Consider the following 25,073-nt stretch of genomic DNA (forward strand, 5'->3'; position numbering starts at 1 on the left):
GGATCTCCTTCCTTGCCCTGAACCGGGGAGAGCAAAAGGCTGCAACCAGCAGTGCAGGGATGGCTGGAAGACTGGCTTAGATGTGAGCAAGATGCTACTGAAGAGACAGCTACAGAATCAGGAGGCAGCCCTGCAATATACAGCAAACCTTCCCTCACCTGAGCCTCCTCCCTCACCTGTCTTGGCATGGAGAAAAATGGTGGGAGCAGCAGGTCTCTTCTGCCCAGGGGCAACACTGCTATAAATACACCCCTACTTCAATGGCCTTCATCCAGCAGCCATAATTCATTATTACGACGCTTTATGGAGTGTTTGCTTCCCTAATCTAGCAATAACCTCAAAAACAGTATTACATGATAATTTCTAACTCTTGATGTGACAGTCAACGCTAAAAGTAGCAGATCACTGTCCGATGTGAAAAAGGCATACTGAATTATTAAATTATCAATCAGTAATGAGGCAAAAGGCTTAACCAGGGAGGACTATGGGTTGGAAAAACAAGAATGTCAAAATATTTTATAAAAATACTAACATGTTATCTGCACAATATTAGAAAGAGTTGTTTGAAGGGGGGGGGGGGAAATAGTGCTTGAAGACTGTTCTCAAGAGTTCTAAAGATACGTTTGGTGCAAGTCATTTTAAGCACAGATAAGCACCAGCAGAGCAATATTTCTGACAAATACAAGGATGAGAAGAGATTCAGTTTATAAAGCTGATTTTGAAAGAACAAGGATTCCAATCCTTCAAAGCTGGCTTTTGAAAATGTTCAGGTTTGTGAACACATGAATTATCTGTTTTGAGGATGTAGCACCGCCAGGAATCAAATATCAATCAGCTGAAACCAAGACAAGTTAAGACCCTACCAGCACTGACGGATTATCTGCCAGACCAGAGATACTAGACATGTATAAAAAGATTAACAAAGAGAGGACTTAGAAATAAAGTGATGCCAAAGTCCATCTGCTACTGTTTTACTGTATTGTGGAGGCACAGAATGATATAAATTGAAAATATAGTCCAAAGAGATTTGCCACATTGCTGCAAGGGCAGCAAATTGAAGAAAAGAAAAGAAAGAAAAGGGAAGAAAAGAATATAACTCAAAACACAGTTCTCCCTGTAAAGAATAGCTTGTAACTTGTTATGAAACTTTTACTTGTCCTCAAAATGATTAGAAAATACAATGAAGCCACTTTTTTAAAAAACAAAAAACCCCGTATAAACACACAAGCAAAACTCCCTTCAATCTGCAAGCATGCCAAGATTTAAGCAGAAGAAGCAGGAAGGAAACTTTCTGGGTAATATCACATGAATAGGAAGCCTTCCAAAAGCCCTGTTTCTTTTACTGGCTAAATACAGAGCACTTTTGCACCACAAGAAGAAATAGACATTTGCTCAAAAAGATTGAGAAGTATAGCCTCAGCCTATAGCACCCTAGTGAAAAGATATCAAGAGTCCATCAGTATTGAAGTCCTGAAGCTTGGAAGATCATAATTCAAGTGTGTTGCTGCCATTATGGGATACATCCTAACCTACTTCACAGGGTTATTATGTGGATACAAACAGAGGCAGACGAGTTATAAAGCCAAATGGTGCAAGTAATGGTTACAAATGCTTTGCAATGGTTCTGATGCTAATTTTTACTTACCCCAAGTAAATTACGCGGCACATATCCTTCTTTGTCATTTAGCTGTGCCCACCACCACTCTATTTCTTCTTCATCTTCCCGGCGAAGAACCATCATACAGTCTCCTCCTTTCATGGACAGTTCGTCATCGTTCTGAGCTTCATAATCCCAGAGAGCATACACAACTCCTTTGTTCATTATTCCCATTTTCTCTTGCACTCCTGCAATGCAGAAAGAGAGTACTAAGCAACTGATTCACAACAAAACATTTCTTCTCCCGTCGTTCGGTCCCAGCTCCTGCCCACCTAGCAGTTCGAAAGCACCCTTAAGTGCAAGTAGATAAATAGGTACCGCTTTATAGCGGGAAGGTAAACGGCGTTTCCGTGTGCTGCTCTGGTGCCGGTTCGCCAGAGCAGCTTCGTCACGCTGGCCACGTGACCCAGAAGTGTCTGTGGACAGCGCTGGCTCCCGGCCTCTAGAGTGAGATGAGCGCACAACCCTAGAGTCTGTCAAGACTGGCCCGTATGGGCAGGGGTCCCTTTTTATATGGGAACTGCAGTTTGCTGTGGTCTTTCCATTAACTGTAAACAGAGGTAAGACCATTCTAATCTTTGTGCTAGTTGTAAACCTAATAGAGCTTTTCCAAAAGGCTGTAGGGAGTTCCCAACCAATTAATGGAGCAATACACTAACTAGAAAGAAACACAAAGTGCGGAGGGGGAAAAAAATCTCCTATCTGGAAAGCATGTGAAAAGACTTCCTAAAACAGCAACAATTAGCACACCATCTGTGTTGCTATTGCTTCTACAAAGTAAAAAATTGTGTCCAAAAACTGTCTGAAGTAAGAGCAGTAACCTTAAAAAAATAAAGATGAGACTAATAATTGTCCTTGGAGAAGTTATGAGAAAACAAAAGAGGACCAAATAATGTTTTGTTTTGTTTTTAAACCAACTAAGGTTATATGTGGTAAACTACATTACTAGAGGCCAGGGATTTGGCATGCTTGATAGATCCAGAAATCAGAACAGAAGCAATCCTTATTCTTTGGCTTCTAAACCCATGGAGAAAAACCACATAAAAGCAATTCCAGATTGGTGGGAATCTGGAGAACGGACTTTTCTGATGTGATGTCCACTATTATGGAACGCTCTCCATAAGAAAAAAGAAAAAAAGCCATGCACCTACTTTGGAGTGCTTTCACCAACAGTAGGAAGATCCCTCTGTTTATCTTGAACTTCCCTAAGCCAGTCAACTCCACAGCTGAGTGTAGCTTTGAACCCTGGTCTCCGCGGTTCTAATCCAACAGTCTTAACTGGAACGCCACACTAGTACATACCATAAAGAAACTGGGAGCACTGCGTGTAGCCTTCTTCCATTTCTTCACACTTGTCTGCCGCAGTCTGCAGGTCACTGTAGGTTGTGGCAAAAACAGCAGCACCCGATTCCACTAAGAATTTGCACACTTGGACGTTATTGCAAGATGCTGCACAGTGCAGTGGGGTCCTGGGGATTGCAAGGAGGAAGCAAAAGTGACAGAATGTTCTGACTGCCTTCGACTGTTAAAATGTGAAAAATAGGGAAATTGAAGCTTGGTGGCGGGGGAGGAATTCCTGATTCTTAGGACAGCTCAGTGTTATATATGTTGACAGGCAGAGGCTCTCCAGGGCTTCAAATATGGCTCTCTCTCTCTCAGCCCTACCTGGAGATGCAAGAGATTGAGCCTTGAACCTTCAGCACGCAATACAGATGCTCCACCAATGAGCTTCATCACTTCCTCTTACCAACAACTACTTCGAATGTCCAAAATAGGCACCCACTTTCACACATTCATTCTATAATATCCAATTTCAACTTGAAGAGACACTTTTGCCATCTATAATCCCAAACATCCCTTCAGTGTCTCCCCAACCTTGGGTCTCCAGCTGTTTTTGGACTACAACTCCCATCAGCCCTGGCTATCAAGACCAGCAGTCAGGGATGATGGGAATTGCAGTCTGAAAAAACAGCTGGAGACCCAAGGGTTGGGGAAACACTGGTTTAGACAGAAGACAAAAGTCTGACCCAGAGCTTCATTCCAGAGCTGTTCAGACCACCAACAATTCTGGTGCCCGCTCCTCCCCTCCAGGAAACGGAACAAAAAACACAAGAAAACCAGCAATATTAGTGGGATTGTCATATCTGAATGCTAACCTGAACAGCGTAAGAACCGTCAGGTTGGAATGCTCTGTTAAGAAGCCAAAAATTGTCCTTACCATCCATCACTATCTGCAGCATTTACGTTGACACCAAACTGGACCAGGAATTTCACGATCTCTGTATGGCCAGCACACACAGCATTGTGAAGTGCAGTGATGCCCTCATCATTGGGCAAGCTGGGATCTTCAACCTGTAGAGAGAGAAAAAGAGACACTGGGTGCTAAGTTTAAGATTTCCATTAATCCCAGTGCCTTTTCATACATCCCAGTTTGTTGGTGTAACTCTGCTACCATCTGAAAGTGTTCAAACGTGGAGCTCTCCTATACCGTTTCTTGAATGGCTGTAACCAAGAATTCATGCAGCTTTAGCCCTCAATATGGGGAAACATGGAATTCATACCTCGTAGATGATCCGCTGAACAAGGTCAAATTCTCCTTCAAGAGAGGAATCAAGAAGCAAAGCGAGGGGGTTGAATTTCACTCGCATTCCATGGGCAATCCTGTCTGAGCCAACTTTGCGCAAATTGGTCCTCTTGCCCTGGAGAGGAAAAGACGGCAAAATAGTTTGTAGGGGCATTTTGCAATGGGGGGGAAAATGCAAAATGATTAAAAACTGATACAATTAGCACAATTCCATCTCCTTGGGAATCTAAAAGCTTTGATTTACAATAAACAACAGTAGCATTGTGCTGAAAATCTCAATTAGATAAAAAGAAACGCCTCAATTGGATAAAAAGAAGTTTGCATACTCCACCCTCGGAAATATTTCCCAAATGTAACCATTGTTATCAGTAAACCACGTCCAAACTGTGCTCCTAGAGTCCTAGACACAAGCGGTTTCAAGAAAGGGAGGAGCACAGCAATGTGAACAATAGGGAGTCGCTGCCATAATCATAGAATTGTAGACCTGGAAGGGACCATGAGGGTCATCTAGTCCAACCCCCTGCAGATGAAGGGATCTTTTGCCCAACGTGGGGCTTGAACCCACAACCCTGAGATGAGGAGTCTCATGCTCTACTAACCGATATATGCCAGATTATGGCTGGAATGAGGAAAGCAGAAGCAAGGTCCAAAGGGTGCCGAGAAGAAGCAGAGGGATAAAGATGTGAATACACACAATCAAACAAAGCCAAATAAAAAGTTACCATGTGTGTTTTTCTTTGGCCACGGGGGGCTTTGCCGTATTCATCAAAATGTATTTTAGTTTGAGGGGTGAGGCCAAGAAGAATGACTGCGGTTTGAGGGAAGAGCTAGTGGTTCTCAACGTGTGAGTCTCCAGATGTTGTTGGACTACAACTCCCATCATCCCTGAGCTCTGCCCTTGCTAGCTAGGGGTGATGGGAGTTGTAGCTCAACAACATCTGGGGACCCACAGGTTGAGAAAGGCTGATAGACCATGGGTAGGCAAACTAACGCCCGGGGGCCAGATGCGGCCCAATCACCTTCTAAATCCGGCCCATAGACAGTCCAGGAATCAGCGTGTTTTTACATGAGTAGAATGTGTCCTTTTATTTAAAATGCATCTTTGGGTTATTTGTGGGGCATAGGAATTCATTCATTTTTTTCCCCAAAATATAGTCCAGCCCCCCACAAGGTCTGAGGGACATTGAACTGGCCCCCTGCTGAAAAAGTTTGCTGACCCGTGATTTAGACCCTGTGCCTGTTGGGACCTGGCTGCTTGAAATACAGCTCAGATCCTGCCACGCTATCACAGAACCAAAAAGTTGGAAGGGACGCCGGATTTCTGTGTTCAGTACTTATTTCGTAACCAGATATCCCCAGCTGGTTAAGAAGCAGCAATAAACACTATTCAGGGGCACATGTAAATTTTATTAAAGGTCAGGATAAAAAAGAACCATGTTTATTTTTGTTCAGTTCACACCACAGGAGAGAGGAGGGCGACTCTTCTCTTCTTTGCAGAATCTACTTTCTTGTAAAAACTGGTGTGTGTGTGTTTAAGTACACAATTAATACCAGTCAATACCAACGTTGCTAGACTGGGGTTACTTATTAACATAATGCTGGCACAGCTCAAATAACAGTTCCAAGGGGCAGTTATATCCAGTCCCAAAACATGCTAGATGATTTAAAGCAGCAGGGCAAAAACTGTGGGAGGAATGAATGTTGAAGCCGGCCCAAAAGTGTGGGAGATGCCAAGTGGGGTAAAAAAGAAGAAACGGAGACTTGTGTATGAGCACGACGCACACAGACAGGATATGTGACAAAGGCACATTGTGTGAAAAGGGTGGGGCAACAGCTGCCAATGAGCACTGCATGTGCCACCTGGATACATTACAAATCTGACATCAGCGCATAGTGAAAAGGGAGGAGGACGTGACTCACAATGTCATCTTCTCTTCAACTACTCTAGAATCAACAGAATGCCAAACTTTGAAACATCCTAATGGTTAGAATTCCAACAACCCATGCCTCATTTCACAAGATACTAGTTGCACAGGCAACTAACTCAAAACTGGCACAAAGCAAAACATGTTCTGGGAGTGCATTATTAATGTCCAGTATGTCCAGGCCCTGGTAACAAACTAGCCTAGACTATGAAAACTGTGTAGCAAGGTGGAATTTGGAGATCTTTCCCCTCTATTCCAAACTAATGGTCTATGACAGGGGTCAGCAAAACTTTTTCAGTAGGGGGCCGGTCCACTGTCCTTCAGACCTTGTGGGGGGCCGGACTATATGGGGAGGAGGGAGAACGAATTCCTATGCCCCACAAATAACCCAGAGATGCATTTTAAATAAAAGCACACATTCTACTCATGTAAAAACACGCTGATTCCTGGACTGTCTGCGGGCCGGATTTAGAAGGCGATTCGGCCAATTCTAGCCCCTGGGCCTTAGTTTGCCTACCCATGGCCTATAACAAATTTTTGTGCTTCAACCTCCTTGTAACACACAAAGGGACGCCATTAACAAGACTATACCAGAACGAATCTCAAACAGAACATAGTCAAATATTCAGCCAAAGAGACAGAGGTGGCAAAATAATTGTGGGATGCAGGAGCAAATAAGGTTCTGAGGGAGCAAACTGTCTTGCCATGTGCAAGCTGGCAAGAAAAGGGGCAGGAATGAAGAAGCTCATTTGCATGCTTTCGGGTTCTCGCCTTTACTATTCCCTAGTAACTTGCATTTCCAACAAGATGATCCACAAACATCACTGAGGATATCCAATATTATTAACCTAGCACCTACTTCAAGAGGAGATGCTACATAAAGCGGCTTCTACCGTGGGTGTATCGAAGAATCACAACTAAAACTTGTTCTGTAATAAGAAGAGCAATTCACTGGACACAGTGAAGCACATCTTTCCCTTACTGCAGTTGGAACAGGGCTTCCACCAAATGAAATTAAAAGATAACGCATCATGGCAATGTGTGGTGGGCAATCATCAGACCTGCGTCACCTGGTCTACAGAAAAGCATCACAATATACCACCTCAGTCTTAAGTGCCTAAAACGACCAAGACGAACTGTTTTTACTTACAGGTGGCAAAGAGAACTGCCCCGTGACTTCAGGAGGTTGCATGCTGAACGAGTCCTCTCCCAAACTCTCTGGTTCTCCTGACGGGTAGGGAGGCGGTGGGTAGGGGGGGTACTCCTCCATGTACATGTCTATGGGCAAGGGAACGTCCAGATTTGGTTCTTCCATTTCAGGCGGAGCGAGGGCGACGTCGTCAGAAATCCCCTCAGGAACGCTCTCTAGGCCTGACGGAGGAAGAGGCCCTGCGTTCTGGTCGGCATTTGGCGTTTCTGCCTCTTCTGCAATAGTTGGCTCAGGTGAAGGAGGAACTAACTCTTTGGCCACTTCTGTGCTTAAATAAGGGTTTGGGATTTCCGCTGAGCTTTCAGAGGCAGCTACGGAAGTTTGCTTCGATGGGTAGGATGGGGCAGAGATAGTCTCCATAGCAGCCAGAGTTGTTCTCTGGTACAAGAGCTTTTGAATATTGGGGCCATTAGGACCCTCTGGCTCAGTAATAGAACTACGCTTCTTCAGTGGTCTTGGGGCGTTGGATAGCTTCTTCCGAAGGGCTTCCAGATCTGCATCACTTTGATTTCTGTATGGATTTGACAAGAAAGGCAACAGCTTTGTTGGGCTGAGTGGACGAGGAATACGCTCCGTTTCATTATTTTCACTGGCTGAAGCTGTGGTCTCCATTTCAGGTTCTGGACTGCCTGGCTTGCCTTGAGTAGTTGAGTAAATATTCTCAGCCTGCTGCTGTTGATTTGGGGGACCGGCTCCAGCAATAACTGGCTTTCCATACACTGGGGAACAAATCAGAAAAAGGAAGCTGTAAATAGTTTGGCAGCAAGAACAGGGAAATGCAAAACCCACGAGCACAAACATTACACAGGTGAGACTTTTCAACATGAGACTTATCAACACAAATCCAGCGTGTTTGTATCAAAATTGCTAATATGACCAAAAAGTTTTTCATATAAATATGATTAAAAGCATGTAGAAGTAGGGGACCTGCAACAAAAATATGGTGCTCTCCCAGCCTAAGTGTTGTACTCTGAGGCATCACTATTTGGTCAGTCCTAAACCTAGCACTGGGCAACAGCGTTCCAATTCCAGCTGGAGTCGTGTTAGGCCTAAAGAGAAGCAATGTAACACTATAGAACACCACAGAGTACTATAGAATGCTCTTTGACAGAGGCTCAAAAGGCAGGAATCCCTGAATCTGAGGAAGGGCAGTTATTTCTCCCCCACTGAGCTGCACGGCAGAGTTCTAGGAGAAACGGGGGTCACTCAGATCTGCACCTGACAGCACACATCTTTCAAACAAACAAACCACCCCTACTTGAGTATTAAGAGGGAATGACATTTTTTATTTTATATTGTGTAATCAATATAAAATATGAGCAAACTGGTGTAACGAGAACAGGTTATTTAAAGACATACTGGCTCTTTGAATTCTCACTTGGGTTCACAGTGACTTCTCATCCTGTGGCCTCTTCCGCCCGCCCAACACCCCTTTAGAGAATCTAAGTTTCCTTGGTAATGCAGGACATGCTTTGGAAAAGCGAAGTGAAACCAAATGCTCACCACTTGGAAAATGGGGTCCTCTGGTCTGTGCCCTTGTCAGTGCACTCTGCACTGCCTGTTGGAAGTTCTTCCCAGGAGTCTGCTGCTTTGTGTACATGCTATAGATTGAACTTGCGGCAACCGTCTGCGGCTTTCGGAAAGGTGGCGGGGGAGCCTCTTTGGCTGGCTGAGGGGTGAAAGGCCTCACAGCTGCCGCAGGAGGACTCTCTTGCTTGAGAAGAGTCAGGTCCGGATTAGGAGGAAGGCCACTTGGAGACACACAGATCTTTTGCTGGGCCTGCTGAGATGCTGGTGGAGTTAGCTGGGTTGGTGGCTTCTGCTTGTTTCCTGCAGCAGCAATTGTCAGAGGCAGCTTCTGGATAGTAGCATCAGGCTTAACATCTGGAGAAGGCAGCTGACCAGCTTGGCCAAAGTAAGGTAAGTTTATCTGTTTTGGTTTGGTGGGAACAGGTGGTGGCACTTTTGCCACATTTTTAGTGCCAGTCTGTAAGAGAAAACAATTGTCAGGAAAATAGAAAATCTATTCTAAGAGTGATGGCGTCAAAGGAGAAGCCAAACTGCTGTAGAACAGCAAATCAAAGACACAAGAATTTGCATGGGTGGCGCTGTGGTCTAAACCACTGAGCCTAGGGCCTGCCGATCAGGAGGTCGGCGGTTCGAATCCCCGCGACAGGGTGAGCTCCCGTTGTTCGGTCCCAGCTCCTGCCCACCTAGCAGTTCGAAAGCACGTCAAGTGCAAGTAGATAAATAGGTACCGCTCCGGCGGGAAGGTAAAGGGCATTTCCATACGCTGCTCTGGCTTTGCCAGAAGCGGCTTAGTCATGCTGGCCACATGACCTGGAAACTGTCTGCGGACAAATGCCAGCTCCCTCGGCCTATAGAGCGAAATGAGCGCACAACCCCAGAGTCATCTGAGACTGGACCTAACTGTCAGGAGTAACTTTACCTTTACTTACGCCAAGTTATTACTACCTCCTTTTATATTTTTAAATTTTTATTGGAATTTTATATACAACACAAGCCCCCCACCCCCAATACACAAATCCACCTTCGTTAAACGTGAACATAACATACAACAATACAAACAACAAAATAAAAGACTTCCTTTCTGTATCTGGCCTCCTTATTTACTTCTTATAAACTGTTTCCTTTATGAATAATTATTAAGATTACCAACTTCTAATCCTGAACATGAATTGTATAGCTTAAGAAGGTACGCTTTCACAGTATAACTTTCCCATTTCCAATATAACTTTTGATAACTTTCCAATTATTTCTCAGTTCTGAAGTTGGTAGCAGATATGTAAGAGGCAGCATCTGACATCGTCTCCACCCAAAGACTAAAATGAGATGCACCAAATCGCCATCAGGGAAGATCTTTTAGCAAATGTCCAGGGCCTTAATGAACAGTAAAAAAACAAACAAAAAAAAAAAAACAGGAACAACCCCCCTCAAATGACATGCTTCATTTTGAAGCAGGTCAGATAACACACTGCCTGGAGAACTGTGTTATGGGGTATTTGTTAATTAAAATAAATGCACGTTGCCATAAAAAGTGATACACCCGGTGAAGACTATTAAGTCCAGAGACTAAAATTACCTAACTGCACTACTGGGGTTCTCTTGTATTTCTACAATCTTCTTTTAAATATTTACTTTCCCTCCCTTGCCCCTGTAGACAGGTGGTACAATTTCCCTTTTCAATCATGTAAGGAACCACCAGCCTGTAAAGGAGCCTTTTGCTGTTGTTGTTATCAATCCTAGTTTTTACAGGTTGAGAACAGAAGGGAGTGGTTATTATATGCCAAAAAAAAAAACCCACTGAATCTTTGGCTCATCTAAAATCAAGTTTTTAATTATGCCCAGCAGATCATACTAGCTAACAAGAGACAGAGACGTTTAGCATAAATTCATGACCGCTGTTCACAGTAGCAGATGGATTTAGAGGCTTCTCAAGCATGCTTGGAGAGCACATTCAGATTGCAACTCGAAAGGCACTATACGTCCAAATACCTGGCCGTCTCGCAGGAGGTCTTCGCTGCTCTGGTTTTTTCTCAGTGTACCTGTTGTAGGCACTCCAACAGCTCCATTGGAGTCAACAGAATCAAACATGGAAAAGGGGCGTACTTTTTTCTCCCTTTCTCTAAGAGGAACATCTCCCTCACCAACTAAAAAGACAAAAGGAAGGTTAGATTTGAAGTAAGCATTTGTAATACTTTTGAAAAAAACTAAAACCTTTTTTTAAAAAAGCACACTTCTCAGCTAAAAAGATTCTGCATGAAGTAAGACTTGTCTTCTCATAAGAAATGGACCAGGTGTGTGTCATATAATAATATCAGCCACGAATAAAGCAGACCAGTTGGAAGCCAGTGCCATCTGTGCAAGCAGCCCTGTTACAACTTTAAGGGTCAAAACATTAAGCTGAAGAGGGATCAACAGAGAACTGTCACAGCTCCATTAGGAAATTAGGTTAACCATTCCACCACCTGAGCTACTGAAATTAAGAGAAGCATCTGAGCTGACTCATGGGTAGGCAAATTAAGGCCCAGGGGCCGGATCTGGCCCAATTGCCTTTTAAATCTGGCCTGCGGACAATCCAGGAATCAGTGTGTTTTTACATGAGTAGAATGTGTGCTTTTATTTAAAATGCATCGCTGGGTTATTTGTGGGGCATATGAATTTATTTATTTATTTGTTTTTCAAAATGTAGTCCGGCCCCCCACAAGGTCTGAGGGACAGTGGACCAGCCCCCTGCTGAAAAAGTTTGCTGACCCCTGGACTAATCACACCAGCAAGATTCTGGGAGAGAGAAGCCACCCCAACCCAGAATAAGAGCAAATAACCTTTGTGACAGGCAGTTAATCATCTCTAAAGTACACTATGTAACATTAGGGTTAGAAAGATATACTCTGCTTAATTTGGAAAGAGGCATAAACACCCATAAAAACGGACCTACCTTGCACTTCGCTGCTACTGTTGGCTTTGGTCACCATGGAAGTTAGTCCTTGGCTGATAACATGGCCAGCGCTCGCATTATTCCAGTCACTGATAGCGAGTGGAGGTTTTGAACCAGCAGGTGTAGTAGTACCTGGAGTAAAAGGAAACAGAGAAAATAAGGAGAAGGAAAATGGGGGGACGGGACCCCTTCTCCAGAATACAAGGCACACTACACATACATGCACATTATCTCTTCATCCAGGCAAGCGAGAGGCATTATCACATATCAATGACCCATTCGACCCAGGGAAAAGCACTCAAGGAGTCAGAAATAGGTGTGGCTGGAGACATGTTTCACTGGACCTATTAGCTTTTGCCCATTTGTTAATTACGGTTACAGTATTAAATTATTAGCACAATTTGAGTTAGCATTTTCCCCAGAAACAGTGACAGTAGAGGGAAATAAATAATGCTAGTTCAAGAACAGAAGAATCACATTTATGTTCCAGATACAAAAGATATAGACTGAGCTTAGCTGATTATGACAAATCAGGATTCTCTGGTGTTAACTGGGCTCTGCTGTTGAAAGGAGTATCGTTATTAGAAGCAATTCAGGCACAGTGGTGTACAATCAGGGGATTAGTTCCAATAGCCAAAGAACTGTGAAAACACCAAGGACTACACTGATTGTGAGGTCTGGTAGCATTACACAGCTTGTAGGGATACTGCCCACAAGTACCCAGATAAAGGAATTAACTTACGGAAATGGAAACTCGGTTTACGTATTGGTAAGCACAACTTGCTTTTAAAAATCAGTACAAATTCATAACAAGAACTCTGTTGATAACTGATATTTATAATCGGCTATCAACAAATCTGGCGCCTCCATATGATCTCTTAATTTCTGGAGGAGCAGCAGCTGTAGCCTTTATACAAAAATGCATTGCGTTACAACACTCAGTAGCTATCTATCATCCTTGTAACAATAACTAAGTGAAAGTCGTAATTCCTTTTTCTTGCAGATGGAGAACGCTAAAACAGGCTTAATTCACTGAAGACCACTCACATGAATTCATAGATAGAGAGGAATGTGAATTAAATCTCCCCTAACGCAAGCCTAACATTCACAAATCTCACAGGCTTAATAACAAGGCAGTTTTCACAGAACACTTAGCACTGCTTGAGCAAATGGACTACTGAGAGAGAGGCAGGGAGAGAATGCACAATTTAAAATTAATGCATCCTATTTCTATGCTATAATTAAAATATGCAACTTTAAAACTAGGATAAAACACCAAACAGCTCAAGCTCACCAAAAATAAGATTTCAAAGACATGTACAGTCTTCTTTTAACAGTTGTACATATTGGGACATGAGTATTTTGTACAACTTTCATAAGCACTTCACAAAAAATAGGTTCTCGAAGTGTTTTTAATAGCAAGATTGAAATCCATAAACACTCTTGCTCACTGAAGACAAAACAAGAATACCATACAAAGAAGAATTAACTATACATTGCCTCTTCTTCTGGATAACCAACTTGCTTCTAATATTTACAATTTACAAATACAGCATTATCCAATAAAATCCTTATTTTCAGGATTATGCTTAAACACTAATGCCAGAAGCATGGGATATTGCCATATGATATAAATGGAACTAATGCTGAGATTTTAAAAAATCTTGTTGAGCAGTGAGTGTTTTGAATATATGTCTAAATGATCACTGTTTAGCATTTATGATTTCATTTATTCTTGAAACTACCATATAGAATGCACTGCCCCTCACCGAGTTAAGGTGATTAGAGGAAACAGAGAGAGAAAAGATTAGTTACGTCAAGAAAAATGTTCCTTTCAAACAGCTAAATTAAACATAGATGGCTAAATGCTATACTTAGCAAGTTCTGCATCAGAAGGATTAAAAAAATATGGACCAGGCGACAACAGGAAACACCAGCACACTTTGCATTAATAAAAACCGGAAGAAAATAATAATGAGATTATATTATATATAATGAGATTATATATATATTAGTTACCTCCAGGAGCTTTCACTTGTGAAAGAATCCCAGCTCTCATGTTTGGGAGAGTCTGCGTTTTCAATGGACCATCAGGGGCTTGCAAGGCTGAAGTCCCATCAGGGTAGACTGGTTTGACTAAAAGTTCATTCCTTGAGGCAATGCGTGGCATGGTGGAAGACTGGATGTAAGGACCAACAGCTGCCACTCTACTTGGAGTAGATACCACTGGCTGTGGCTGATTCCCATCTGGAGACACCTACACAAGATGCATCAAGATTTAAGAAATAATTAAGCAATCCATACAATCCATCTTTTGGGGAATCCCCCCCCCCCCCGGCCAGGAACACACACATACACACTGTATACACAATATATTTTCTTTCGTGGAAAGAAAGCACTAAAGATGTGGGAACCGTTCTTCCCTTTATAAAGGACTAAATAGGTTAATGCTAATGTATTATTTAAAGCGGTTTTCATGCTACAATGAAAATGTTAGGGATATGGCAGACACAAAGCTTCTCAGCAACTTCTCACCAAATACTTCTCGGCAAATACTTCAGTGTTAAGAGTAGCATTTTTGTGGGGGTGCCTGGCACTCACCGGGACATTCTCCTTTTGCTGCAGCGCAGCCTTCTTCTTCCACAGCCGTTCCCTCAGCTCATTAACACGCTTATCCATAACTGCCACCTCTGAGTTGCGTTTGTTTAAAGAGTCCCTCTGTTGCTGCAGCTTGGCATTCTGCTCCTGGTTCAGTTTGTTCCTCAGCTGAATGCATTCAGGAGGGGAAATTAGGAATGCAAAATAAATAACTTCCAGGGTGGTTGCTGTGATGCACGAAACTATTTTTTTATATATTTTTTTTAAAAAGTTCTGAAAGGGTAGGAGCCCACAATGGAAGTTCTGGGTGGGCTTAGCTTCTGTACACAAGTGCGTCAGGTAGACAATAATCGACACTGAGAATAATACAGAAGACACAAACTATGCTGACTGTTATGCAGGTTGGACAATTCTGGCTTTGTCAGAGACAAGAGGTGAAAGCAAATTCCTTATCAAGGCAATGTGTGACCTGCCCGCCTCCCTTACTCCAGGTCTGTAGAGCAGTCTTGCAGTTACCTGAAGCTCCTTGTACAGTCGGTCAAGCTCAGCGACAGCCGACTGGTTGTCATGGTAACCATCAATCCGGCCATTCTTCAGCATCTCCAACTGCCTAGTAAGTTCCTCTACCTTTGACACAGCCAGTACCAGCTCTCGTTGTTTTTGCTGGAACAAACTGTTCATCTGCTCAATCTCCTCCACTGTAGAGGAAGAAGACAGAACACAATGGCTGTTGCTGAGAGATGACCAAATGTTGGCTGCTTCCAAGGCAGCTGCTAATGGGGAAGATATGACCAGAAGCTCAAAGAAGGTTACACCAATCAGAAGCTAGACAGCTGATCAAGCTATCAAGTTATCAGCTTCAGAATTTATATAGTTCATTTATCAGAAGAAAGGTCTTCTGGACACTATTTTTTCATCAAAAAAAATTTTTGCTCTTTTGTTGGGGGGGGGGGTGAGAAGACAGGTAGATGTGCATTATTTAAGCCCTGAACAAATTTGACAGATTTTGTTGTAGGATCTGAAGAAGGTAGTGCCACACAGAGTTTGAATTGAAGCAATTTTCTGCTAGGTAAGGGAGCTATAAAATGATATTGGACTGTATGCCTCTGAATTCATTTACAGTACACTTTTTGCTGCATTGAAACAGCCTGGGGAGGAACAAGAAAAATTCAGAGTTGGGAAGATACACTTGCAAAATGTACCATATCAAAGCAAGGGAGAATATCAGTATCAATATTATTTGTCTGTTTATTGAAATATTTATCATCTTCACTTTCAAAAATTTTATCAAGGTGGCTTACTACATACAAATATAATAAAATCAGTCAAAGTATCAATAAAAATGTCATTTAAAAACACCGAGAAAACATCAGTGGATACTGGTTGGTTAAAATGTGGAAATCACACTGAACTGTCTAGACAAGAGTTTTCAGATGATGTCTAAAGATAAGCAGGCCAAACCTCTAGAGGTAGGCAGTTCTACAAGGCAAGGTCTGCCACACCAAAAGTTTGTTGTTGGTTTAAAAAACCATGGCTTGTTTTAACTGTGTTTTAGCATTATGCCTCAATACAAAGCCTTGCTTAACCATGGTTTGTTTGCCCACCCCACTCTAGATACTCACCAAGCTACAGAGGCATGAGGCAAGAGTAGCTGGAAAACAAACCATGCTTTGGAGAAACATGCCATGACTTGTTTGCTTGTCTGTGAGACAACTCAATTGTTGAATAAACCATGACCCAACATTATATGAGAATACAGCCAATATCTAAACAATTCTATGTAGGAACATCTGAACACTAACTTGAAACAGACGTTATAAACCAGTTACCCAAAAAACCTCTAGCAACTCACCTAGCTTCCCATTACTGAGCCGTTTTTGTTCCACGTGACCTTTGAGAGCTCTCACTTTCTTCAACTTGGCTTCCTGATTCTCAGCAATTTCTTTTAATCTTTTGAGTTTTTCCTGCTCTGCAGCTTGTTGTTGCTGCCGTTGGTCCTGCTGTTTCAGAAATTTTAACCGCTGCTCCTACAAGTCAACAGAACAAGCATTATGCTCATTGTGATTAAGCTATTTAATGGTGTTATACTAATGACATATGATTTCTAGAGCAGAGAAAACCTACTTCACCTTATGCATTGTGCATTACAATAATAAGCACTGCAGTTCACATAATTACTAAAAATATTTAAAAACCCAACTAAACTAAAGGAAGATGAGTGTACAAAGCTAAACAAATAGTTTAGGGTTTCCATATCTTCCTCCAGCCACAGCAATTTAGATCATTAAAAATGGCTTCCAAGGAAAAGGCTGGAGACAAAAACACTGCAATTCTCTTTTTAAAAAGAGCTTAGGTCTTCAACTTAAATCCCCGAGCAACATTTTATTTGGCCCTCAATTTGGTGAGCAAACCCTCTTTTAGAAACGCATGCCTTCAATAACCGATCTTCCCAGTTCAGAACTCTAGCAACTTTTCAGGAAACCACAGGATTTCCTAACACATATATGATATATTCAAAAAGAACACATAACATTTGGCACTGAAGGTGGTCATGGCCAAATTAAGGCACAGCTCTCAGTCCACAGTAACTAACTTGTTTGCCCCCAAAATAGTCTGTTTTAAGAAATCCAAGGATGCCACTTTTAATATTTAGCGCTTTACAAAATTCACATTTTTTAGAAGCTGCTTTCCCCATACTTTTTTATTCATAGGTAATTTTTACAGGGGGGAAAACTTATTTCAACAAACCTTGTTAGCCAGCATTTGCTGTTGGGCCTCTATTTGTTGCTGTTGACGTGATGCCATTTCCTGCAATTCAGCTAGAGTCATATCCATCCGAGGAGCATTGACCTTTGGTAATTAAATATATATAAATATGTAAGAGTTTGGTATAAGCATACTATTGTGCTGAAGTCTACATAGTACATTGCACATCTGGCTTCAGAATTAAAGGCCTGATTGCTGTACCATTTTGGAGACATAGTGGAAGGTAAAAAGCAAGGACTACTGAAGAAGATATAAACAGGCTACTAGCATACATTTGTTCCAGTGCATTCTGGACAATCACCAAACCAGAAGGTACACAGGAGTGATCTATGTTCAACCTCCAACTCAAACTAATAGAATCCAGACATCAATTTGCTCCATCCTGATCCACAGAGCACCACAAGACAGAAGCAGGTGCACAACCCCAACAACAGAGTCAAGCCACGTGCTGTAGCAGGGTTCAGGCAATGGCACAACACAAACACATAGGAACTGATTTTGGAGTGCGAAAGACAATTTTTTCAGATCCCAAACATGGTGAGCATCAAGAAAAACCTATCCAGCAAAGGTTCGAAGAACATCATTATACTGGGCACATGTCTCTTCTTCTTCTTTGCCAAGGAATATTGTCTTCCGGTTTTAACAATGAGTCCCTAAGTGACTGTGAAGGCTGATTCTGGATCCACACGTCCTTCCACAGTGGAGACATAGGGACAGGAGTTGATCATGGTGAGGATTTGCCAAGTGTGCCTTCATCTTAGTGTGTTTCTCCCTTTCGTCCTGAGTTCAGGCATCTTCAAAACCCATGACACCTTTGGTAAAGGCTGTTCTCCAATTGGAGCGCTCGCAGGCCAGTGTTTCCCAGTTGTCAGTATTTATACTACTTTTTTTTTTTAAGATTTGCCTTGAGAGAATCTTTGAACCTCTTTTTGACACATGTCTATCCCACCCCTCTCACATAGTCTAAATATGTTAAACTTCTAACTTTTTTAAATTAAGGACCATTTTCTCAATTCCCAAGATACAATTTGCCAGGTAGCCACAAACAACTTTGTGACCATAGGTGACCAGGAATACCATGAAAATGAGAGTGCAGGCAGGTAGAGGAGGGACAGGTCATCACATCCCTGCCAGCTCCCAATGTCAGAAGGCACCTTTTTTTTTATTTTTACCTGTTAAGAGCCCAGGAGCTTGAATTTCCATGCTGGTTGTGAAGGAGCTAGCTTCTTTTCTTCGCGGCCAGCATGGAAATGCAAGCTACTGACTTCTTGACAGGCTAGTAAATACTTTGAGGATTGGTGACTTCTGTGGGCTTTTGAAAAGGTTGAATTGATGTCAGGACTGGTCGTTGTCCTCTTCAGATCACCACATAAATGCTTCTTGTTCTTTATAAAACTTTTTATTGCATATTAACAAAACAATCTTATAAACGGTTCTTAAATATTCTTCCTCAGAGTCACTTCTTTCAGATACCTTCTGAGCTCTGCTTCTCCATGACCAGCCACCCTCAAAATGGTGAAGGCGCCTCTCCCTTCGTTTTCCCGCTCTTTTTTCTAACCTCCTGGCTAGAGCTGGCCTGTATCTCCTCTCCTCCGAATCTGAGCTAGAACTTAACCCTTGCCTTTCCTGTGAACAGCCAGTCCCTCCCTGTTGTTCCTCTTGCTCCCTTCTATTAGATTCACTGTTCTCCCTCCCCCCTTGGGGAATGCTTTCTCCCTCTGATAAACTGAAAACTTCTAACTCTTCCCTGACAATTGATACCAGTAATGTCAGGAAGCCTCACACTTTATACTACACAGTGGCTATTAAAGCAACTGGTTCCCACATCACTTCTTGGGAGGCTTGGAACATGAAACCTTGGGCAAAACACTCAGCCTGTTTTGCTGAGGCTTCCCCCCCCCCCCAAAAAAAAAAACAAATACAGAGCAGACTGGTCACATATTTCTAACTGGCAAGAGGGCTCCCCGCCTCCTGCTTTTTGCAGCCAGTTTGAGATTCCTCAATCTAGACTTCACATAAGGAGAATTTACATGCTTTTCTTCAAAAAATAGTAACAAAATACAGAGAGGTCTCATCACAAAGTGAAATCCCTTCAGAGACCGGGTAGTATTCTGTGATTGAACCTATTAACTAATATAAGAACTGACCGTGGAAGTCATATAAATATTTCTAATTTCATAATTAGGTGTTCCGGAGAAAAAATAAATTTGTAAACCAAAAGGAAATTATTTCCTTGATTGCATTTAAGTAGTTTTATGCTAAATACTTACTCCATTCTCTATTCTCCGCTCACCGGGCATTTTTACACCATTTCTCTTCAAGCCTGGATCTTGCACTCTTGGTCCGCTCCCTTTTAAGTATGAAGTGGGGGGTGGGGGAGAAGGTAAGTAGTTTTTTTAAAAAAGAAGAATGCTTTTAATATAAACTACCTCTCTACAAGGTTGGGAGGAGGAAATGAAGAAACAAGCAGGTTTGCAGTTTCAGACTTGGTACAAAGTCATCCAACAACACTTGAAAATCAATGTAAGCACAACAGCAGCCCTGCCATACAAAATGCTGCCTGTGCAATAAATGTATTAACCTTGTCAGATATGCAGGGGACAAGAGAAGAGAAACAAGAGGTACTTTTTTCATGAAAATTAAAGTGGACAAGTTATATATATATTTTAAAAAATAGCAGCAGGCCAAATAAATGGTTTGCATGAACTCAGCTTTTAAGGCACAATTAAGGGACTGGTCTGTGAAACAGGGACCCTTTAGCTTCATTGCACCATAGCTAGCTTGCAATTGTGACAAAAATTCAAACACATGTCCCAGCCAACCAAAACAGCCAAAGGGGCTTCCTGATTAATCAGTAAAGAACATGAAGAATAGACATGAATTAAGAAAAAGAAATTGTGGTTTCTGAAATCACTGAATTCAACAAGAAGCAAGTATGGAATGCAACATTTATCCAGTTGGCAAAAGCATTAATGTGCCTCTAAAAGGAGATTTCCATCACACAATCCTGGGAGCGTTACATTCTGCTGTACTTCTGCCTTCCACACAGCTGGGTATCCAATACATCTAAGCCACCAGTGGGGAGTCTCCAGCCAGTAGGCCTAATTAAGGCCAAGAGAGGTCCTAACTATGTCGGGTGTGAGGTAGGTAATTACATAACTCCCTGTCGAAAGCAGGTTTGCAAGCAACACCGATTAGTAGCATCAGCAAAGCCTTGCGTCTTTGCCCGGTCAGTGTGATTTCAAACCATGATGGCAAATGCTTCGTCTCGTGTCATGTCCCACCTGTCAAAAGGACCTATGGAGGTTCAGGAGCCTCAGGATCCTGCACGCCAGTCAAGCCCAGTTCCCCACCCCTAATTTAGGTTAAAGGAACTTGCATGAAGAGCCACTGCACCCTCTCCAAATTTTCACACTGGGCTTGCACTCAAAAAAGTAGAATTAACACTCACCAGCTTCTCGATTAGGAGACCGCTCATGGCGAAGAAAGAACCTAACTTCATTTCTCTGGACTCCATGGCGCTGCAGAAGATCCAACATGCGCTCGTTGTCAGCTACAGGGCGCTCTGAAAGATACAGAGCAAGTTCTCTCTATATTCTCTCACTTTCAGTAGTAAGGTAATAAACAAAACCTGCCTCCATAGGACATTTTATGTGATGAACTAAAGGTGTATTTGCAGTGTATCCATCACAGCCTCCTATTCAAAAGCTGCAGAGTTCATCCATTTTCTGCTGCTCCAGAGAAGCGGACACGGAGCAATGGATCCAAACTACAAGAAAGAAGATTCCACCTAAACATTAGGAAGAACTTCCTGACAGTAAGAGCTGTTCAACAGTGGAATTTGCTGCCGAGGAGTGTGGTGGAATCTCCTTCTTTGGAGGTCTTTAAGCAGAGGCTTGACAACCATATGTCAGGAGTGCTCTGATGGTGTTTCCTGCTTGGCAGGGGGTTGGACTCGATGGCCCTTGTGGTTTCTTCCAACTCTATGATTCTATGATTCACACTGAGTATGTCCCTTTTGAATCACGTGAAAGCAGTCTTTAAAAGGGTGGAAGGAGAACAGGGAAATGCTTTCCTAACAAACCAGAGAACTTGATAGAGAACAGCTATGTCCCTTTTACCAAGAAATACAGCAACACACATGGGCAAGACGCATCTCAGAAGTTGCCAGTGTAGCAGCTTTGGGTACACATGCAGACGCAGATGCCTCACCTTCTGCTGAAATCTGGCTTTAAAGAAGCATTCTAACTGCAGAAAAAAGGATGTGGTGTGTGCTTTGTTGCAGCGAGTGTGATGGCAGCTTCTGCGGTTTGCAAATGCGCCCATGTGCCAAATATGTCAGCATACTGTGGTACCTCGAGTTACAAACACCTCAGCTTACAAACGCTTCAGGTTACAAACTCCGCTAACCTGGAAGAGTTACCTCAAGTTGAGAACTTTGCCCCAGGATGAGAACGGAAATCGTGTGGCGGCGGCGCGGCAGCAGCAAGCACGCCTCTAGTTAAGAACAGTTTCAGGTTAAGAACAGACCCCGGAATGAATTAAGTTCCTAACTAGAGGTACCACTGTATTCTGTTTTAATATCTCATCCTCTTGAATTCTCAGGGTGTTATTTTTTCATGTAGCTTAATTATTTGTGTACACTTATCATCAACTCAGTGCATCTTGCTTAAAAATGTTCATGTTACAGACACAAAGCTGGAGCGGACTTAAAGGATTAAGCAAAATACTCTTAACAGAATATGCCTCTGCTATGCTTTCTATGCACTCATTTAGCAATGAACTTCAGGTAACAGAAAGTGGAGAGAAAAAGGTTCAGCTTATGGAGAGCTGTGCACCGATTTCTTTTCCCCCAATTTGACCTTTAACTTATAGAAACAGCCTTTTCAGTTCAAATCTGTCTTGAACATTTCTGCCTTGGGAGTCCAGTTTCAAGCTGAAAGTAGGGTACAAGTGAACACTGCAAACATGTTGCACAAGGTTTCCATTTCTCATTGCTGAACCCTAAACAGAAGCTTAGCATTTCCAGTTTAGAAATTCCTCGTTACCCATTGCAGTGCAGGAAAAAAACAGAACACCAGCTTTGCGTGCAGAAGGTCCAAGGTTCAATCTCAAGCATCTCCAGGTAGGGCTGGGAAGGAATTGTGTCAGAAATCCTGGAGAGCAACTGCCAGTCAGTGTAGGCAATACAGAGTTAGATGGATTAATGGTCACACTCTGCATAAGGCAACTTCCTATCCCTATGCAACTGAATCCTACCGCATGGAGCCCTAATGGTGCATGCAACAGTGACAGGAATATCCCTTGTCTCAGTTCAGGGGACAGGTTTGAGTAATCTAATGGATGGTACCATGGTGTCAATTCATTAAGCTTTGTACACATTACATGTTGCTTCGTCTGGTATGGAAGGAAACTTTGGCTTTGTTTAACTCTGGTTTAAGCTGCCAAGTTGACCCTGAGCTGTAGTACTACTTCACTAGGATCCAGTCAATATTTTTTTGATAACATGTCTGTCACACAATCCTAATACAGTCATACCTCAGAAGTCGAACGGAATCCGTTCCGGAAGTCCATTCAAATTCCAAAATGTTTGTAAACCAAGGTGTACCTTCTGATTGGCTGCTGGAGCTTCCTGCAGCCAATTGGAAGACATGACAGACGTTGGGGTTCCAAAGAACATTCACAAACCAGAACAATCACTTCCGGGTTTGCGGCGTTCTGGAGCCAAAACGTTCCAAGTCACAAGTCATTTGTCAACCAAGGTACAACTGTACAGTTCTATTTAGTTACATAAATTTAAAAAGGAAGTCTTTTTCATTGTTATTTTAGAAGGGAGGAACTTTTTAGATGAAAAGAAATACAGCACTTATTTAGAAAATAATGCCCTGCTGGCACCCCTGGCTGAAACTTTTTTTAAAAAAAATCTTCCCACCGTATTCTATCTAAATTAAAGGCAAAATAAAAAACCTATACTTTTATCATGGTAGCACCCAAATGCCTAATAACAGCAAGCTTCCAATTTTACTGAATGCTCTATAGGGACAAGACACAAAAACAAAAGGTAATGAACACAGAAGTGATTATGGTAAAAACTGGTGATAATGATAGGCAATTGCTGGTTTAGTGAGACAATAATGTTTGTCTTCATTCAAGGATAAAGATGGAAGTGTACAAATGATTAATGACATTAGGACACCACACCCTACCCCTGGCATGTAAGCCTTTTTTTATATCCCAGTAGTTCAATTGGGTTCTCATAAACTTTCCTACAAGATGTGTAGGGTTTTTATGATATCCAACAGGTTCTTAGCTTAATTAAAAAAAAAACCAAAAAGGTTTTCTTTAAGGAGGAAAAAAACTGCAGCCATGTTGAACCAACCTAAGAAGGAAATTTTCTGGGGTTACTGTCAAAGCTGATTAGTTTTACAGTATAAGCAAGTAGGTCACTGTTACAGAAAAAGCAGCTACCGTGGTTATTTGTCTAGACAGCTAAACAGCTCATCTTGTAAATCACAAAGGAAAGTATCGCTATCATTTAGAATAAGCAGGGTCTGGATGAGGCTAAGCCGATTTGTTTATGGTAGTTTTAGAAAAAATTCTAGTAAAAATTAACTAAAAGTTAAGGAAATGCCCTTTTTTTGGCTAGGATTCTCAATACGTTAACTCATTCTGGTGTTTATATCTATCTATCTATCTCAAAGCAGTGTACAGCATTTTTATATATATTGCTGTACACTGCCTTGATATTTTTAATGATATTACAGTAAGTATTTTTATAAATAAATGTTGCTTATGAATAATCACTTCCACTATTTCTGTGAATGCTGCTACCTATACAGCCAAACATCCTTCACATAGAAGGAAGAGGTACCAGTAGGCTTGGGGAAACCCCAAAGTTTGCAAAAGTACAATTTTAAGGGGGAAATGCTAGGAAGAAACACAAATATAACCCAATGAGAACCAAGTGTGCTCTGTGGCCACAGAATACTGACTGTAGGGGGAAAATTTGGAGGAATAAGGTATTATGTAGTATGGCTGGCTGGCTGATACACTGAAGGACAGCCCCATTTACAGATAATAAACTGTCAACAAGTAGACCAGCTTTACCATGGAACCAGCAGTCAATATAAAAGGACAGGCTTATCAAAGAGCTGAGAGTTCTGCTGCATTATTTTTTTTTTAAAAAAAAAACCTCTTAATTTTTTAAGCTCATTTATTCATAAATACAAAGCTACATAACTCAATTTCTTTCAAATATAATACTTCTAAAATTCATATTACTCTATTTCACAAAACAGTCACCTCCCAGAAAATTTTGTACTGTGGAAAATACCTCTAATAAACCAGAGTAGCCAATTCATCATTTTCTGCTAATTCAAGATTTCAATAGGCAGTCCCGTCTATATGGGGACTGAGAGCCCATCCATCTTCAGACCTACACTACTCTAGCTCCAATCATCAAAATTTAACTAAAGGCTTTTGTTCCACAGACACATCCTCCTCAATCCAATTAAATATAATCAGCATTGGAGAAAGTCTCGAGTTTGCTCTTATCAATAAGGTTGTATGATACAAAATTTGTTTCTAGAATTTATAAGTATATTGGCAAACCTACACGTGTGTTCAGTGTGCATTTACAGCTGAATACTTCAAACATCTGCAACATATTTCCACATACATTGTATTAAACATAGCAGGGGTAAAATCTCTAATGTACAATCTAAAAAGCAAGCTCACTATTAGTTGAATTTATGTCATGCCTTTCTTCCTGAAGAAGTCCAGGGTGGCAAACAGGTCAATAATAATAATACACAATCTAAAACAGCAATATAAAATCATATAAAGTGAATAGAACAGAAAATCTGAGGATTCAG

The 25,073-nt window shown here is 41.8% G+C and overlaps 1 protein-coding gene across 3 annotated transcripts in view; it reads right to left on the reverse strand.

The window, feature by feature from the left end:
- Positions 1–25,073, reverse strand: part of TP53BP2 (tumor protein p53 binding protein 2) — a 48,669-nt gene that overhangs the window by 3,918 nt on the left and 19,678 nt on the right. For 2 of the 3 annotated variants that reach the window (XM_083434401.1, XM_083434402.1), the window contains exons 3-17: positions 20,651–20,764; positions 19,470–19,549; positions 17,182–17,283; positions 16,286–16,460; positions 14,950–15,131; positions 14,437–14,601; positions 13,855–14,092; positions 11,836–11,967; positions 10,893–11,047; positions 8,880–9,363; positions 7,317–8,095; positions 4,219–4,356; positions 3,876–4,009; positions 2,960–3,126; positions 1,646–1,845 (exon numbers count right to left, since the gene is read on the reverse strand). In XM_083434401.1, coding sequence (XP_083290527.1) covers positions 1,646–1,845; positions 2,960–3,126; positions 3,876–4,009; positions 4,219–4,356; positions 7,317–8,095; positions 8,880–9,363; positions 10,893–11,047; positions 11,836–11,967; positions 13,855–14,092; positions 14,437–14,601; positions 14,950–15,131; positions 16,286–16,460; positions 17,182–17,283; positions 19,470–19,549; positions 20,651–20,764 — 3,245 coding nt within the window. Of the gene's footprint in view, positions 1–1,645; positions 1,846–2,959; positions 3,127–3,875; positions 4,010–4,218; positions 4,357–7,316; positions 8,096–8,879; positions 9,364–10,892; positions 11,048–11,835; positions 11,968–13,854; positions 14,093–14,436; positions 14,602–14,949; positions 15,132–16,285; positions 16,461–17,181; positions 18,541–18,960; positions 19,550–20,650; positions 20,765–25,073 lie in introns of all 3 variants that reach the window. The other variant, XM_083434403.1, reaches the window with a different exon arrangement.

Source organism: Podarcis tiliguerta (assembly GCF_965153285.1).
Source record: "Podarcis tiliguerta genome assembly, chromosome: 3".
Classification (NCBI taxonomy): Eukaryota; Metazoa; Chordata; class Lepidosauria; order Squamata; family Lacertidae; genus Podarcis; species Podarcis tiliguerta.